The 19,193-nt window shown below is 49.5% G+C and overlaps 1 protein-coding gene across 2 annotated transcripts in view; it reads right to left on the bottom strand.

Annotated features, from left to right (window-relative positions):
* Positions 1-19,193, bottom strand: part of BTBD9 (BTB domain containing 9) — a 423,191-nt gene that overhangs the window by 11,902 nt on the left and 392,096 nt on the right. For both annotated transcript variants that reach the window (XM_021684707.1, XM_021684708.1), the window contains exon 10: positions 7,784-7,862. In XM_021684707.1, the coding sequence (XP_021540382.1) occupies positions 7,784-7,862 (79 nt within the window). The remainder of the gene's footprint in view (positions 1-7,783; positions 7,863-19,193) is intronic.

Below are 19,193 nucleotides of genomic sequence, written 5' to 3'. Positions count from 1 at the left end.
CCCCCCGGATGGCCAGGTTCCTCCTCCCTGGCAGAAGTGGCACTTTGAGGTCAGGAGCTCTCTGAGGGAGAGGCTCATGGGTCCATTTGCTCTGTTAGCCCTCGGAGTCTCGGCCCCCAGGATGTTTGCTTCGGTTCTGGTGCTGACCGACCAGGAATTCTGGCCTGGAGAGCTAGCCTATGGCTGTGTGGAGGGACACCTGCCTTTGGGGGCTTAGAGCACAGCCTCTAGAGGATGCTGCAAGGGGGAAACCCCGGGGGAGCCACCGAGGGTGTGACCAGACCTGGTGGGGGTGTCTGGGAAATAATGATAGAGTTTTTTTGTTTAAAAACAAAACAAAACAAAACAAAACAAAAAGAGTCCTTTTCCCTGTTTTTGTGTTTTTTTTCTTCACTGGAGCCACATGTTGCTATGGGAACGAGGACGGCCCTGGGACCCACAGCCACTCACCGGCCTGACAGAAGCCTGTAAATAAATTCTGCCTCACTCCAGGCTCCGCGCTGAGTGGTCCTGGAGGGCAGCTCAAGCAGCCACTTGCAGACTCTGTCCTGCTGGCGCTGGCTCAGGTGACCCTCCTGCGGCAAGCTCCCGAGCTGCTTGCTATTCCCTGCACCAGCACGCGGAGGAGTCTGCCACCGCCCACCTGCCACGACCCTCCGCCGCCCAGTCTCATCCATGTCTCTCCAGTCCCCAGCGCCAGGCTCATGTGGTCCATTTTAGAGATGAGGAACCCCCTCCTCAGGCCCCGGGCCCTGCCTCCGTCCACGTCAGCTGTGCCGTTGGCCTCCCTGCGCTGCGCGCCGGCTCTGGCCCGGACGGCTTGCTCTTCACCTGGCTGACTGCTACCAGCCCTCAGCCAGGGCCCTGCCTTGGTTTCTCTCCTGGACCTGGCGCAGGCTGGCGCCTGAAGTGTGCCCACGGGAGCCATCTGCTCACCATGTCTGACTGTGCTGGGCAGAGCTGGGCTCATTTCTGTGGCTTTACTATTATCTATTGTGCCTTTTTGGGAGACAGAGCAGTCTGGATGTTTTCAGAGACCAACTGCCCGGATTCAAATCCTGACTGGCACTTGCCGGCGGGGTGACCTTGGGCAAAACACTTAACATCGCTCAGCTCTAGTTTCCTCATCAAATTTTCCTTTTTGATTAAAATATTTTTACTGGGAAAACCATGCACTAAAGAGTGCATGAAATGCAAATGCGCAGCTCGTTGAATAACTATATAGTTATTCATAGACTCCTCTAGGGTCAAGAACCCAGGAACGCTGCCGGTGTCCCTTGGTCCCTCCACGTGGCCGGCCCTTCCTGATCCAAGCTTCCCCACCCTGAGGAAACCACAATTCAGGCTTTAATAATAATTATTCCTTTGCTTTTTTTTTAAAGAGAAGTTTTACCACCTGTGTGTCCACATCCTTATAATGTGATAGCTTACTTTTGCCTGTTTTTGATGTTCTATGAATATAATCCTACTATATGTATTCTTCTGTGTCTGGCTTCTTTCCTTCGACATGCTGTGATACTCATCCCGTGGATCACAGCCCGACGATGCGTGGCTTATCCATTGTCCCTGCATGGATGACTGCTATAAACAGTGCTGCTGTGAGCATCTTCATTCTTGCATCTGGAACGTGTGTAAGAGCTTCTTTAGAGAATAGACACAGGTATGAGATGCTTAGCCTTAGGGTAGGCATGCACATGTTCAACTTTAGATGTTACCGAACTCTTCTCTTCAGGGACCACCTCAGTTTATACTCCCATGGTGCTGGATGCAAACTGTCCACTGTTCCTCATCCTTGCCAACACTTGGTACTGAACCTCCTCATTTTTAAAAAATGGGTGAGAGTAGAATCTACTTCACATATGCCGATCATATAGTGTCATTAGCCTCAAGGGCGTGCAGTAGGGCCTGGCACCTAGTAAGTGCTCAGTAAATACGAGCTGCTATTACAATTTACAATAAGAATAATCGTTACTGTGAGGGGCTTCAACTAGGACATGTGGAGGTATGTGGCATATTTACCTTTCCACTTACAAAAGTGTCTGGTTTCAGAAACTCTTCAGTGTGGCTACACAAAGTCTACCTCTGGAGTGCCACAGGCTCTTGATGGTGAGAAGTTGTAGCACTAAGTCCTTGCCTTCGGTGGCTGAGGATGCACGAGGGAGAGATGGACGGACAGACCGAACGGTTCATTCGCTCCCTCTGCCGACAGGTACTCCATCTGTAAGCGCACCGGGCCCACGCGAGGTGCCGGGACACACAGGTAAATATGACATAGCCTCTCTCCTCAGCTACATACATGCAGTGGGTGAAAAGGAACCCTGAGCGCAGCCAACAGCCTGGCAAGTCCCTCCGCAGCCTTGGTTACTGACTCGGCAAAGGCTCTCGCATGGGTTCTTGTGAGCGGGACTCCAGTCTTTCTACTTTGCAGACAGTTTGTTTTTCCCACAGTCCTTTTGTTCCCCCAGGGTCTAGCTATGTCCCTGAGCTCAATGCCTCCTGAAAAATCACTCCAGAACTTGCTCTCAAACCCAGGCTTTCATAAAAGCCATAAACCCCCCTCCCCCCAAGACCAGGTATAACTTCTGTTTCCTTTAATCCACGGACTGCTTTTCGGAGGTTCCCCAGACGGATCCCGTTTGGACCCCGTCTGATTTCCGGGGACGGAGGTGTGCGCGTCCGCGGCTCTGCTACGATCATTACTGAAATGGGAAGGAAGGGGTCTGCGTGGGGCGCCGCATCCCAGCCGGCACGGCTTGGCCACAGTCACCAGCACTGTAGCTTTGGGTCTGCCAGGACGCGGGTGGTGCCGTCCCCAGGGCCCCGGTTCTACCCTTTTTCAGACAAGAGAGGCTTGGAGAGGGGAGCAACGTCTGCCTCCTGGGCACTCGGAACTGATCAGCGGTTGAGGCAGATGGGCCACTGTGCTGGAATGAGAACGCCATCTCCAGCCTGGCACCGAGACCAGCATAACGTGCCCGAGGAAGCATCCGAGGAGGACCTTTCTGGCTGCCAGCCCTGGGGAGACTCAGACAAATGGAAGCAACTGAAGGAGAGGAGGACGAGAGGGCGGCTGTGCTGAAAGACACGTGTCTGCCATCTAGTGCTAAGCGTGACAGGAAGACAAAGGAGACCCTGCGAGTGCGCACAAGATGTGCAGGAAAGGCGTCCAAGGGTAAAGGAGAGGGGCCCGAGCCATGCGAGAAGCACGCCAGGCGCAGGGGAGATTATGGAGCAGAGGATGACAAAGCACACGCTGGGGGGGACCGAAAGGAGAATGTTCTCGGGAGCTAAGATAAATGGCAAGGATGATGCCAAGTACACGAGGGGCAGGAGGTCACTGACGGAAGGGGAGGGGTCTGTAAGGTAAGCAGTAGGGAAATTGATTGACAGGGGTCATAAAGGTAGCTAAAAAATTAAATGAATTCCTCGCTGCGGCGCTCACAAAGGAAGATGAGAGGCAGATGCCAGCAGCAGACAGACACCCCCCAGAGGACAGGGATGAAATGCTGCAGGAAATCAGAAGCGTGCGGAAACAGGTGATCAAGAAATGTGAACGTCTGCCGTGGCTGGGGCTGCTGTCACCCGAGAGCCCGGTGGCCGGGAAGGGGGGAAATTAGCACGCGGCTGACACACGTGGGCCTCGCACGCAGGACGGCCTGGCCTCGGGGGCAGGACACACACGTCTATACTGCGCAAGGGATGCCGGGCTGGTTTAGCTCCGGTGGGGGCGGGGGGCTCTGCTATTCCAGCAGCGGGCGGGATGTGGGGGTCGGGGTAGTTTCCAGCCCCACAGCAACACAGCTGCCAGTAGCCCCCACCCCAGGACACACTGTGCGGGCTGCTTCCCACCTTCTGTCCCAACAGCCAACCCCCCCCACCACCACACTCCTCAAGTCACAGGCGCCTCTGAGCGATGCTCCCCCTGCCATCCCCTGCCTGACCTCCTCTCTGGATGGGGCAGCACCTGCAGAAAACGGTCTTCTGTGGGGGATGGGGCAAAGTGACTCACCCACATTTCTCTTTCTGTTACCCACCCGTGCTAAAAACCAATTCCATCTACACTTCTTGAAATTACCAAAAGCCCTTGGTAACACTCAGTATCTAAAGGTCCCGGCTCTGACTAAACGAAGGTCCCTGACGTCACTTGGCAAACAAGCAGTGACAGGCTGAGGAAACCCTGCTTCTCCCTCTACGACCCTCACCTGTGAGAAAGAAGCACCCTGACCCCAATATTCTCATTGACAGCGGGGTTCTGGCTTCCATGGGACAAGGGATGGGGCTTGTCCTGGACCCCCCAGCTGTTTTCATTTCCTGACTGTGCCCCCAGCCTCCTTTCCCTGGCTGTCTGGGCCATCCGACCTCTCCTCCGGGGCTGCTTACCCCCAGGACTCCTGCTCGAGCAACCTTAGTTACCCCTCTTCCCCTAGTGCAACCTTGTCTCTCACACCTCTGAACATCACCACACCGACGTATATACATTCCCACTGTTCTCTAAGATAGGTGATACTTTGTCCAAAATGATGCCCCAGAAACTAGCATGCTACAGAAAAGAATGCTCTCTTTGAGAGTTTGCTATATTCCGGATTCCCAGGGAGACTCAGCACTTCTGGGTCTTCTCATGTGCTCTGAGAAAGGCAGTTTGTGGGTCTTGCCTTATGATCCCGTTCATTATTTACTTTATGCTTTAGGACGTTCCCCAGTTGGCAACACCACATTCAGGATTTCTTCCCCAAACAGTAAGTGACTCAGTAAGGGCAGCTGAGCAAGTTGCTCATAAGCCAAATGCAACAGATCACCGATTAATTAGTGGCCTACTAGTCAACCCATTCAAACGGGCTGGTCAACGGGGTTAGAGCTCCCTGCCCAGACAGTTCAGGAAACTCATCCAGAAAGAGACAATCTTGCACTCCAACTTCAGGGTTCTGTAATGGGAAATGGTTCTTCATGTGGTCATTGAGGTGATAGGGTTGGGGCTAAACTCTGGGAGACCCTCATCAGACTCACCCCAGTGGCTCCTTGGCCCTCTCTGACCTAGAATTCCTTCTGCTGAAATACCTAACTGCAGAATCCCATGGAGGAATTAAAGACAGAACTGCTTGGGTTTTTTTGGATGTACTACATAAGAAATAAGTGACTGAAAATGAAAAATATTCAATTTACCTTGATTTAGTATTATGTAAAGATAGTTTTCCAATTTGGTACATAATAAACACATAAAAATCGGGATTTATTGGCAAAATTTTAAAAATATGCTGAGTAATGTATGGAATTGTTGAATCACTACATTGTACCCCTAAAACTAATATAACACTTTATGTTAACTATACTGGAATTAAAATTTTTAAAAAAGAAAAAAATGTTTAAAAATATGATGATATTTGGTTTGGGGCTCAAATATATATTAAAATACAGATTCAAATTTACTTTTGTTACCTCATCAAAAAAAAAAAAATGCTTTTTATGACCTGATGTTTAGAGTTCTTTAATTTTGTGCCTTAAAAAAAAAATCTCAATTTGTTTACTTTTATAATTTTCAGGTTTGTGAAATGAAGAGGTAAGAGAGAAAGTTTCAGGCTTCTGTTTATCAGCTCTTCTCTGCAAGAAACACATTGTAGGCATGTATCATTTTTGTTCTAAATGAATAAAAAGGCAAAATGAATATAAATTATCACAATATTTTCACTTTTTAAAATGTGTTTTGAAGTACCAGAAACACCTTGACGTGTTCTGGAGAATTCTTATTTGACAAACACAATGCATGAATCGGGCCAGCTATATAATGTGCAGGGCTCAGCACAAAATGAAAATGTAGAGCCTCTCATTCAAAAAGCAGGAAAAAAGCTTTTTCTTTCCTCCCACAGTTTCTCTCCTGACCTGACACAGGGTTTTCCTTTGTTACTTCATGTTGTAATCCCTCAGTCAGGGGAACTCCTAAGGCTAGGGCAGACCCTCACAGGCGCCCGGGGCCCTATCCTGTGACTCGAGTGAGATTCATACCAGACCGGGACTCTCCCTGCAAACATGCTGGGCCCCACAGGGAGTGGAGGGTGGCAGTGGTCAAGGGGAGGTTAGAAGGGGGAGGCTGGGCAGGTCCAGGCACCAGGGGCCAGGGGGTGGGTGGCTGAGAACCTGTCCTGGGAAGGCCAGAGGGGGCAGAGATGGGCCTGTGTGGGAGCTGAGGCTCCCAGCCCCTGGTGAATGCTCCATTGTCCCATGTGGCTGCCCTTATAAAAACAAATTCATAGGTAAAATTATGAAGAATTCAAGATGGTGCTGGTGAGCATTAAACCCCAAGCACAGAGCCCCTTCTGGGTGTGGAGCCCCACGCAACTGCCCTGGTCACATGCCCAGGAAGCCAGTCCCAGACAGATCTGAGAGAGCAGCTTAAGGTGAAACTGCAGAGCGGTTACTATTCTGATGCCTTTCATTTCCCTCTTGAGTTTCAGCCTTACTCTTCCTTATGATTCCTGTCTTTAACCAGCAGTCCTTCAGAGGTTCACACTAAACACACATGACTGCATAAAAAGCAAGGGTGTGATAAGCAGATGAAGTCAACAGCGTGGCCAAACGCGAGATACCACTGTCTCGCCATTAGTGCTCACTCAACACCCACTCAAAGAACAGGAAAGGTAAGTAGTTAACTTACAGTTGATTGACACTAGTCTCACCTTAGGTGGTGTGCGTGAATGCCCAGGTGCCTCTGTAAGCCCACTGGGAATCCATGCTGTGCAGGGGAGGGCAGTCCAGGTATGCCTAGCTCAGTCCTGGTTTACACTTGCTGTCCCGGTGTAATTATTAATAGTGCCCTCCCTCACACTCAGGTGTCCTGGTTTCTCCATTCACCAAGGGCACTGTTTTTTTTTTTTTCTTCTTTATTTATTTTTAATATTTTAAAAAGATTTTATTTGAGAGAGAGAGAGCATGCATGAGAGCAAGTAGGGAGAGGGGTAGAGGGAGAGGGAGAGGGAGAGAGAGAATCTTAAGCAGGCTTCACGCCCAGTGTGGAGTCTGACTCGGGGCTCGATCCCACGACCCTAAGACCATGACCTGAGCCAAAATCAAGAATCGATGCTTAACTGACTGAGCCACCCGGACGCCTCCTGTCCTCTGTTTTCTGATCCAGAGGAACCCCAGTGCATTTCTCTGGGGCCATTTACATTCCCGAGAAAATAGCATGGCAATATTCAAGGCTCAGGCCCGCACCTGACTGCTGCCCTGACTGTGGGTGCTCAAAATGGGGCAAAACAACCAGCCCACTCTTCCCTCATGCAATCCCAAAGTGGAGGAACAGTACAAACAGCACGGTCCCCTGGAATGATCCAGGCCTGGATGCCAGGGGAGGAACAGGCCCATTCATAAGCATTTCTGTGCAGCCTGGCATAGGACAGGATAGACAGAAAACCAGCAACCGTCTGGGGCCGAGTTTCCTTAAACACCATGTTCAGAGGGCCAAGCGACCTCTGAAATAGCTGTCGTCTGGGAGGGTGGAAGACTCTGAGGACAGGACATGTGCCCTCTCAAGGTCTCTGTGGTCACCGATTCCACAGGGAGGCTGGTGGGGGGAAGCAAGGCCATAGGAGTGGGCTTTCATTTCCTAGTGAAGACACATCCAAAAATGATAATGATATCTCTACTGTGCAAGAGCAGGACTTTCTTCTGTACCAAGCTGTCTGAACAACAGCCCATTAGTGGGGAGAACAAACAGTTCCACTTAGCTCGGGATGTAGCATTTACCTGTCCATCATGAACCAGCACAGTGTTGCTCATGAACGGAGACCCTTACCTCATTTGCTGTGTTGTGTGTTCCCACGATTCGGATGAAGGAGGTGGGCTGTCTTTCAAAAGTTACAGACTGCCAGGACCTGTGAGGGGAAGCACAACCATGTGCCTGGTTAAGACGGTACAGTTAACCGGGCCAACAGCGCAGGCGGGAGGAGCTAGATGCTGAGGGCTCCTGTCCTCCGTCCTCAGGAGGCCTGTGACGTAGGATGGATGGGGGAATGGAACGGGCTCCACCTCATGTGTGTCTGAGGGAGGCGGTCAGTAGCTAGGATCCCCATTCAGAGCGCTACCTTCTGCGAAGGCAACGGGGATTCTTACAAAGCTCCCCATAAACAGGCACAAGGTACAGTCCAAGTTCACACTGTGACACGAGTGTGGCCAAAGAGAAAAGTGAACAAGGTCAGTGGGGGTTCACCGAATACATTTCCTCATCTGTGAGATGGGCCTACCTCAGGGGGCTGTTGGCTGAGTGGGCGTGCATCTGAGAGGCGTGGGGGGTTCTGGGACGAGAGTTTTGAACCAGGGCAGGAATGTGGACTGGGTGGGGCAGGGCAAGGGGAGGGAGAAGTGGGGGTCACCCACTGCCATGTGAACCCCAGGCTCTTCTGTCTGAACCCTGCCCCAGGCAGGGGATGGCACCTGGGGAAGAAGAGGCGGTTTTTTCACAGGCCTCCTCCGCCTCCCCTTTCCTGCTTCCAAATGCATCCCCCCGCCCCCCAGGGCTTATTCTCAGGACCAGCCAGACTCTGGGTGGGCTCAAAAGCCAGCTCATTTAAAGCCCAGCCAAGCAGGCCCTAAACAGCCCCGGAGAGGAGGAGCTCTGCTCTTGGTTTAACGCTCACAGCTCATCAGAATGCGCTGGAGGAGAGCACGGCACCCACGACTGTAAACTCCAATAATATTTTCTGTAATAAATGTGAGGAGTTCACAGTTGTTGCCGTCCCTCCTCCGCTCACACAGTGGAAATGCCAACTGCTGGGAAGCTGTTTCCTGTAATTGTCTAATTACCAAGTAATGCTACCAAAGAAAATGTATATGTTTGTGGTTTGTTTTTCCCCCTTTGGTTTCAGGTGTTCCAGCTTCTCTCTCACTGTGAGCCTCCCACTGAGATTGATTCACTGCTGCCTGGACACCCAGGCCCCTTAAGGTCATTAAAAAGTCATTACCATCCTGTGTGCAAAATCTGTGCCTCTGAAAGCAGTTTTCTGGAAATAGCATAAGAAAAATCACTCTCTTTGTAAAAATGCTATCATTCATACATGAAGGTGATGCCATCTGACCATCCCTAGAGCCTGCACTCTTGGCCCATTTTCTCGGTCTGTTTTGCTCCCAAACCCACCCAGCTCCCCTGGGGCGTCTGTGGGGTGGGATGCAGCCTGTGGGCTGGGGCAGGCCTATAAGGGAGGCCCTGTGGGGCTTCGGCCCTGGGCCTGGGCTCCCACAGGCCTACCCGTCACTTCTGAGCCAAGCTGTGTGGCTGACAGACGGGCGTCCTTCCTCCGGCAGGTCAAATGAGGGGTCCATGCAGCGTGGGGCAGCCGACGCCCATCCCCTCTCCTAAGGGAAGCTACGGCACACACCAAGGCTGGGCCACCGCCTGCGTCTCAGACCAGCCCCCTAGGAAAGGGAGACAGGGCCAGGACAAGTGATAGCAGCCAATGACAACTATCATGTTCAAGTCAGCTTCACAAAAAGAACTGGGGTGCAGAGAGGCTGGGCCGTGGTGGAGGTGAAGATTGTGTTCTTAGATTTCTGGCTGCACGCCTCTCCAGAAAATCTTCAAGTGCTTCTGGATGTGGAGGTGAAACTTGGCACTTGTAAGCCCATGATCCTCAACAACATGCTCGTGGCTCCGAGGGTGCAGCCAGATCCAAATTATGCCTCCTGAGGTCCAACCCCTGCTCCCCCCACAACACGGCGGGGACCCCAAGGCAGTGAAGGAAGGGAGGGCTGGCCGGGAGCGGCCTCGGGCAGAGCCAGGCTCCCACTGTGGGCTCAGGGCTCGGGCGCCTCCGCCCCTCCCCTGTGCCTGGGGAAGCGGGGCTGGCTGGTCAGCAGCCTGAGCAGGGAGGGAGCATTTGTGGAGTAATAAGATCAGAAGGCCTCAATTTAATACCAATCCTCCATTACACTGCATTAATATCTAATCACATTAGAGTTCATTTTCACTAACACAGCCTGAGAGCTGAAAGATGATTTCATTTTCAGCAAAACTGGATACCAACCCTAAAACAAAATATCAGTAGGAAGGGACGTTGGTTAGGATGAGGTAATGGGCATCTCTCTCCCTCCTCAAATATCAGATCCCATTTGCCCTCAACTGCTTCCAAACAACTTTAAATGCTGCTCGACGGGGAAGTGATAAGGGGGCACGGGAAGTCCACATCGGGGCCACATATGCAATCACTGTGCGACTCGAGGACCTCACGGTGCCAGGGAACTACCACCATCATTCGGTCCCCGAGAGGTTCCACTGCCATTTTTATTGTGCTTTCCTGACAGCTGTATAAAATGTCCCTCCTCGCCAAGTACCCTGGGTCCCTTCCTTAGTAGGCAACATGCTCAGGAAGATGACGGAGCCGCAGGGGCGCGGCACCCCCCTGGCGCATGGCCAAAACTGGGTGATGGGAGGGAGTGTCTACACAGGAGCAACGGGTGTGGACAATATGTGTGGCCTCTGCTTTGAGCACTTGGGACAAAACAGAAAGCCCCACCCTGGACTGAAGTCCCAAGGCTGGCGCCGGAGGCTGGGCTCCCCTCTCCTGAGCTCCAGTCTCCTGTCCAAAGCTGGTCACTGAAGAGCAGCTCGAGGAAGGTCCCAAGTACAGGAGACTGTAAATATGTATCTACACACAGATGTGTTCAGAGAGACGTATCTATAGGCATGTTTGCCAAATTGTTGATCAAGACTTTAGCTTTGGATGAAAGAATTTCCAGACCCATCTCCTAGACTTTTGTATTTTTCTGTACTGTCTGAATTTGGTAGGATCTATATGTAAGTATTTTTTTTTTTTTAAAGTACCTATCTTGCCTACTGCTCAAGGCTTTAATACAGATCATGAACAAGAAGTGGTTTGGCACATTGGCTGACACCACGGGCTCTGGGTTAGAATCTCCGTTTTGCCCTTTTCCCAGCTCTGTGACCTTAGGCAAGCTGCTTAACCTCTCTGGGCTTCAGTCTCCTCATCTGTAAAATGAAGATAATAAAAATATCTAACTTTCTTTGGTGACAATTAGATACATGAACAAATATAAAACATCTAGAACAAAGTGCTAACTGCTAAAGTACCAAAAAAAAAAATAGATGGTATTGTTATTACTATTACCAGTACCATTCAGCCAAATGGATCTGGATAAGACACAGTGCTTCCCGGGCCTCATCTGTGAGGCAAGTTTGCTAGTCTATGATTTACTGAGTACAGCATGGGTTCCCAGGGGCGCCCAAGGCACTCCCATCAGCACCCATTTCTTGGAGGCAGACAAGGCAGCTGGGCTTTGGAAGAATTAAGCAAGCATTTATTCAATATACTCCTGAGCCTGGCACCCGAGTGTTATGGGGGATCCGTGTGAGATGTAGTGCTTGCCCTTCTGAGGCTCATAGTCTCTCTGGGGAGATCAGCTATCCTTCCATGAACTAAGTAGAGAACAGTGTCAACAGTACCTTGGTCCCAACTCACAAACTGGTAGTGTTCCAAAGCTTCCCTTATAACTGGTTGTTTCAAGCTTGGAAGCAATTTTTCTGGAGAAAAAGTTATAAATTTTGATTGGGTTGCCACCCATAAAATTCAATTTAACCCACAACGAGGCTGAAATACTATATATATATATATATATATATATATGAAGTAAAAAAAAAAAGAAAGAAAGAAAATGACGTTGCCATGGTAGTAATTAAACAAGCCAGGAAAACAAGAGCTTACTTATGAACAGTCTCTCTAAAGCTGCTGCTTGAGGAACGAGGATTAAGTACTGCCATGCACATAAAATCGGGGGCGTGTGGCTGGAATAGGGTAGGTGGTCTGTTAAGGAGTGGAAAAGGTGGGCCAGAGCTGTCCTAACGGCGTCTTCCATTTGCAGACCACCATGGGGCTTACAAAGTCCTTCCCAATCACAATCTATCACGCTGGGTCCCCAGCAATCTGTTAGGTAGCTAGGCAGCTCGTTGGAATCCCATTTCTGAGGTGAGACATTGAGGCAGAAAGAGAAGTCACCTGTCCACTTTCCAGCGCTGCCCGGTGTCAAGATTTCACGACTGTTGGCATTCTTTCCACCCAAGGGCACAGTGAGGAACTTTCTGATGGAGAGGCTGGGGCACCGACTCCTCCCTGTCGCCTGGGTCCCAGGGTTTTAAAGCCCCTCACTTATGTGCTGATGTCATGATGCCGGACGGGAGATCACACACGCGAGCGGATCACAAGCTGACCCCTGGCACACGCTGGGTCCCTGCAGCCCCAGGTCCCTGTGTGCGAGGGGGTCGAAGGGGTTGTGGGGATTCAATGAGAAAATCGTGCTTGGCATGTGGTAAAAGCGCACGTTGGCTACTGTTCTATCTTTACAGTCACACATATGGAAAAGTGAAGAAGAGAAGAGACTCAGCAGGTGCTCCCTCTTTCCACACAGCATGGAGAGATGGAAAACACATAAGGTTGTACTAAAAAGCAAATTAGGGGACGACATGTACAATGTGGAGCCACACACAGCCACACACGTTACTCATGAAAACACGCATGCTCGCAAAATATTTTTAAATACTCTGGAAGGAGATGTGCTGAATTCATGATAGTGGTTGTCTCTGAGGAGAGGGTGAGGAATGAGTTTGCTGATGGAGAACAAAGGAGGCCTCAACATTAACTGGAATGTTTTATTTCTTTGATTAAAATAAAAAAGACGAAGTGTATGTGAAAAATACTAACTACACTCAATTCTGGGGATGAGTATGTGAGTGAATGTCGGAATACTTCTTATTCTTTCCTGCATTTTAAACAGGTTTGAAATAAATTAAAAAAGAGGGAGAGGAAAGGCATTCAAATGGTGTCTGTGTTTATGTGAGAAAGCCCTCGCCAGGGGTGTAATTACCCAGACCGCCAATATGAAACTTCGGGGGCTAGGTGGAGTCAGCCCCTTGATGGGCATGTGGAATTGCCAGGCGGTGCCACTGGCTGCAGACAAGTGGGTCTTTGTGGGAAGTGCGCAGAGGATGGGGGGGAGGGGGGGGGCTGCAGCCTCCATCCGGGAGCGCGGGGCTTGTGCGAGTGGCTCTGGTGACAAGAGCCACCAGACAAAGGAAGGCGGCGGGGCTCGGCTGAGACTGGCTTTCCATCCTCAGCCTCGTCCTGCCTCCTCTAGGGAGCCTGTAAATCCGGTACCCATGGTATCTGATCTCTTTGGTTCTGGAAAACTATGCGACCTGCTGCCTATACTATAAAGACGATGCCAGTGTCAGAATTTCTCCAGAGCAGCCCTGGTGAACACTGGGGAGATGGCCAAGGCCAGACTGGCACTTAAACGGGGCAGACCGAACACATGCGGTAATCTTTGCGCCCTCCACTAAAAGGGCAGTAAGGAAATCTAATATATGCTTCATACCAAATATGTGTGTTCTAATACACACACACACACCCCAAACAGATTCACACCACGAGACCCTAGAAAGGCTCATGTCTTTCAGTCACCAGTCACCTTTGAAGGTAGGGGTGTACAGGGGGCTGAACTATGAGGACTGGTTGAAAGCAGGTGAAAAGAGCAGACAGACCCCCCCCCCCCCCGCCCCATATCCCCTTTCTTTCTTCCTGAACCGCAGGAATGAGCCCTCTCCCATCTCGGCAGGAGACAGGGATTTCACTCTGGAGTCCCTGAACAGAGAGGGTCTACTCTGGGGGCACCAGGCACAGCAGAGGGTGGGAACCTGCTGAGGCTGAGAGCAAGGAATTACACAGAAGTGACTGTCTCAGATGGTGAGACTTCCCATCCCCTACCCTCCCTTGGCTTTTAGACCACTGTGATCCAGGCTTAACCCCCAGGCAGAAGACTGGAGGATCCCTCTGAAGACTCTGACCAGTCCAAGAGGAAAGACCTAGAGATACTGATCCACCTTCTTTCTCTCTGTCCCTCCAGTCTGGTTTCCATAAATATTTATCCAGTGCTTACTATGGAGCAGGCCCTATTTTAGACTCTGCCCTCAAGAAGCTTACATTGCAGTAGGAGAGAGAGACAAAAAATATAATATAGGACTAAGTAGAAAAATACAGCAGTGTAAGTAGACTGAGACAGGCACACTGCTTTCAGATGCCATATTTAAGGAGGTTCTCTCTGGTAAGTGACAACTGAGCTAAGACCTACACCAATGGAGGAAATGGCCATGTGGATCTGGAAGAACGTTCCAGGAGGAGAAACAGAAGGCAGCTAGTGTGCTGGATCTGAATGAGCAGGCAGGGGTCTCCCAATTAAATGCTCAAATCCCAGTCTGATAACCTTGAAGGAAGTCCACAAACCCACCCTCCTACACAAAGCTTCCAACCAGCTTTCTCAGTGCCTAACGTTTGAAGGTAAACAGCCAGTCAAGGGTCACCAAGGACCCTAACATGAAAAATAGAGACCAAAAGCAACTAGAAAAGAAAAATAATTCAGAGGATAGAGTTATAATTCAGTAGACAGAATAAAACCTCAGGAAAAAAAACTCTTATACTACTGTCAGAATGATGAAAGAAATATTACACCCTTGAAATAAGAATAAAATGATATGAAAAAGGGATATTCAAAACAAGAATTGCTCTTGTCAATTAAAACTATGAATTGAAATCAATAATTCAACACAGTAGAAGCTTAAGTTGAGGAAATTTTGTAGAACATCAAACAAGATGGCAGATAGAAAAAAGAAGAAAAAGGATAAGAAAATGAGAGGACCCAACTAAGGAGTCTACACTATCCAATTAGTAGATGTCCCAGGAAAAAAGAGCAGAGAAGATATGAGCTATAAAACTGTCAAAGTAACAAAACACTTTCTCATATATGAAGGACGTAAGTTCCTAAGTTACAGAGGCCACTGAGTGGCCACTATGGTAAATTAGAAAACAAAACATATTACTGAGAAACTTTAGAAGATCTAAATGTTTCAGGATGGGGCAAAAGCAAGTCAACATAAAGGTGAGGGAACCGAAATTGCTTGAGATTTTTCAAGAGTGACACTGGGAGTTAGGAGATAATAGAGCCCTTCCTTCTAAATGTTGAGGGAAAAGTTAGTCCCAGCTAGAGGACTATTCCCAACCCAGTCAATATTTGGATAGAATAAAGAAACTTAAATGTACCTTCAGTGCATTCACTAGAAACTTCCAGAAAATGTGTTCCACCAATAACAAAGGATTAAACTACCGCAAAGAAAGTTTCTGGACCCAGAAAAGAGAGGATCTGCCTGGAACGGATGTGAGGGGAACTCCCAGGAGGGTGGGCAGGGAGAGTGGGGAATGGGAGCTGAGCGAGGTCTAGGGCAACCAGCCCCGCTGTGGAGGGAAGGCAGGGCGCCAAGGGGAAAAGCAAACGGATTTACCAGAGGTATTAGACCAGCCTGAGGGCATTTCTGTGGGTCTGACAAAAATAAGTGATATGTGTCTAGAAAATTAATGAATGACATACACGGAAAAGTAAGTAATGTTTAACTCCAGGAAAAACAAATGATACTAAAAGGAATGGTGATCTTAGCAAACTACGTGGCTTAGCTCTGAACAATAGTTACATAGTCATGCTAATGCTAACAATAAATGATAAAAACTGTGACTGAACTGGAGGAGGGGGAGAGAAGTATACTCACTAGAGGGGGAAGGGTCATCAAGCTAAATCCTTATCTTTCAAAGTAGGGAGATGATAATTTCCCTAACAGGATTAAAAAGATGGCAGAAAAGCGTATCGTTTAGAAACACGAAGACAATGACCAAAAAAACGGTCTATAAGGCAGGAACGTGTTTGCCTTAAAACCTAAAAGTCTGATCACGTGTTATGTTAGGCAAGTGGGGGGACACATGCGCTTTCACACACGGCTGGGGCAAGTATAAACTGACTTAGCCAACTAGCAACATTTTAAGTGTACACACCCCGAGCCTAGACCTAGCACTTCCTCTCATACCACGGGAGCTGTGACACACTGTGACAGATAAGGACTGCAGTGCAGGACCCTTTGCAGAGCAAGAGAATGCAGACAACCTAAATGCTCCTCAAATGAGGGACTGGGTAAGAAAATTACGGTCATCTCTATCCCTGTGATGAAGGACTATGCAGCTGGAGAGAGCTAGGGAAAGGGAGAGCGGGAGCGAGAAGTTCTAGAGATCTCCAAGGTATACAGAAATCTGTATTAAGAAAATGGGGAGAATCCACATATTCCTTTATGTATAAACTAGTCTCTGGAGGAAGAGGTGGTGGGTGAGAGACATTTCACTGTCTTTAGTTTTTAATTTTTAAACCATATTAAAGGTATTTCCTCTGAACGTTCTAACTTTTCCAAATATTAAAAAAATTGTTAAAGAGAAGGAAGGAAAGCGGCTGCCTCTGGGGAGCAGGCCGTCGGGGAGGGAAGGGAGAAGCAGGGGACTCCTGCTTTTTGTTAATGAGCCTTGTGCTTCTACTTGACTTTTAAAACAATGTCCACATATAACTTTGATAACCATTTAAAAATTCAGAAGGTGTAAAATAAAAGCAGAGCCAGAGAAGGAGACAGGCCTATGGTGACGAGTAATGGAAAGGGTATGTGCGGGGAGCAGATTTATTTACAGCCTTTGGGAGCAGGGCTGGGAGGCAAACAGGAGCCTTCGGAAAAGATTCTCGCAGAGGAAGGGAACATGAAAGGCTGTCCCCTATCCCCCGAGCTCCTGCGGGGACAGCGGCGCCCTCTGGAGCTGTGTGGCACTGAGACGTGACAGGTATTGGAGGCCTTGAGTGAGCCTCCAGACTCCCCTGAAGATCCCTCTGGCAGTTCTTTATGCGTGCGCCCCTCGCGCGGACCCCCCAGCTGCCCGCCATCCCTCGGAGTGCGCTGTTCTGTCTGCCCCGCAGCTGCGACAGGCCAAGGACCTGAGTGCCATCTGTTTCATCGTTTCTAAAACTGCGCTTGGGACCATCGCCCACAGCACTGGGTGAGGCGGGAATCCCGAGTTGTAATAGGCCCTAAGCGGGGCCCTGCGTGTCTTTCCCCAGCGGCTCCCAACCTGGCACATGCTGGGCCCACTTCCCTGGCCCCAGAGGCAGACTAACCCCACATCCTACGCAGCAGAGAGGCGGGGGCAGCCCAGACCCTGATTAACCCCTTCCAAAGAGCTCCCTGGTCCCCAGACCTCTGACCCCGGTCTGAAGGAAAGCCTCAGTGCGGTGCAGGTCGGATCTGGCAACCTGGGAGGAAGTTCTTTTGTCTTGCACAACGCTTAACTGGATTTTATAGCTGCCCCGACTTACAGGGAATTCTGGGCTTGCTCCATTTACCCTGTCTGTCTCTCCATTCAACAACTATTTACAGAGAGCCCTCTACATGCCAGGCTGAGGAAAAACACTGCCAAGTTAGTGGAACCTGACTGCAGGTCCCACTGAGGTGGCAGGAAAACAGACTGCAAGGAGCCCCGGGGAGTGGTGACCATTTAGTCACACGCTGATCAGCCAATAGCTTCCCGAGATCAAAGGTCACCTAGGGGAGGCTCAGAAGACATATTTTTGCTGGTTTACTGAGTATTTTTAAAAATTTGAGTTAGATCCCACTTAAAAATTAGGAGATTTCACATAAAAATACAAAGAGGTTTGTACAAATAGGTTTCTCTTGAAAACCTGAAGATCTGGCATCCTTGGGTCCTTTTCTGCAAAGACAACACTGTCTACAGCTGAGGTGAATGAGACAGACCCAGGCCATCCATCTTCTGGTGGTATCCATCTCCCTGGAGCCTGCCCTGGTCTGCTTTGCTCGCTCACATCACCCACCTGGCCCGCCCAAGGAGGTGGCCAGGTTTCTATCCCAGCCTTAGAGAGAGTTCAGACAGTGCTAAATGGAACAAATGAACTCTTGTACAGGAATCATACCACCTCGAAATTCTATGGGAACCTAGCACCAGCAAAGATATACAAATCACGTTTCATTAAGAACAACAACAAAAATCTGGGGCACCTGCCTGGCTCCATTGGTGGAGCTTGCAACTCTTGATCTTGGGGTTGTGAGTTCAAGCCCCAGCTTCGGTGTGGAGATTACTCAGAAATAACATCTTTAAAAAAAAAATCAATTTTCTTACACTGTTCTCTTCTTGGCCTTGAGACTGGTACAACAGGTTTGTGGAAGGACAGAACAGCTGACACAGTCTTCAGTGGCTGCTGCTTGCCCTCCCCTTGGCTATGGTTTGTAGAAGGTTATTCTGGGGAGCTTCTAAACATTCCCACTCCCAGGCCACGCCCTAGGCCTATTAAACTCAGAATCTCTGGGGGTGGGCCCTGCATGAGTCCTGTTTAAACTCCACAGGGGATTTCAGTGTACAGCAGGGGTGGAGTCCTTACCCTGGCTGGGGATGGTGGGGTGGGGAGCAGCCTGCTGGGACGGACGTGTGTCATCTACTGTCCTAATTACAGTCCAGATCAGCAGTCCCCTAGGTTCCTCCTGCCTCCGAGATTTCTGGACCTACATGGGCATTTTATGCTTTCTGGCTGCTCTGGTGAATGCCCTTGTATTTGCTGCTCTAACATGAGCCGGTTTTGGTGTTACCTGCCCTGCTCATAGCATAATTTTCCCTTTTAGAGGAGTTTCCTCTCAAAGAAAAGGTCAGGACCCTCCCGCCAGCTCCTTGTAAGAGCTGAACTGAAAGCTTCTAACCCTGTGGCAGCCACAGGAAAGTTCGTTTCTGGGGACATCCGTAGAGTGTTCAAACGAGCATGTGTGGGAGCAGAGGGGAGAGGGGCTGTTTTAATACTCTGCATCTCACCCAGCTCCCCATCCCCAAGTCCCCCACTCCCACTCTGGTGCCATCCACTCCCTGCCACTGAGTGCTCCTTGATTCCCCTAAGGGGATGCCGTAATTGATGATTAGCATTCCAAAGCTTGGCTTACATCCTGCTAGCCCGTCATATTTAATTACATTTTAACTATATTCGTCTTCGATAATAGCACGAACATAATTTAGATAATTATCTCTCTCTCTTATTCTCTGACTCTGTCTGTCTCACTTAGAGCTCCTTGCAACAAAAATCGCTTTCTCGGCTCAAACACATAAACAGACTCTGGGGCCAAGTGCTTTTCTCTCTTGCAGCAGCTGTGCTAGAAACGCAATGAATTTGAGTATCATGCAGAAAAGAAAAAGAAAATTCATGTCTCTTCCTGCCTCGGTATTCATGTTTGTACACAACTGGTGTGTGTGTGTGTGCGCGCACACGGTGGCATCTGGGCAAGAGCTTTTGTGTGG

Source organism: Neomonachus schauinslandi, chromosome 8 (assembly GCF_002201575.2).
Source record: "Neomonachus schauinslandi chromosome 8, ASM220157v2, whole genome shotgun sequence".
Lineage (NCBI taxonomy): Eukaryota > Metazoa > Chordata > Mammalia > Carnivora > Phocidae > Neomonachus > Neomonachus schauinslandi.
Note: the sequence above shows the minus strand (reverse complement) of the source record. Positions and strands in the feature narration are given on the sequence as shown.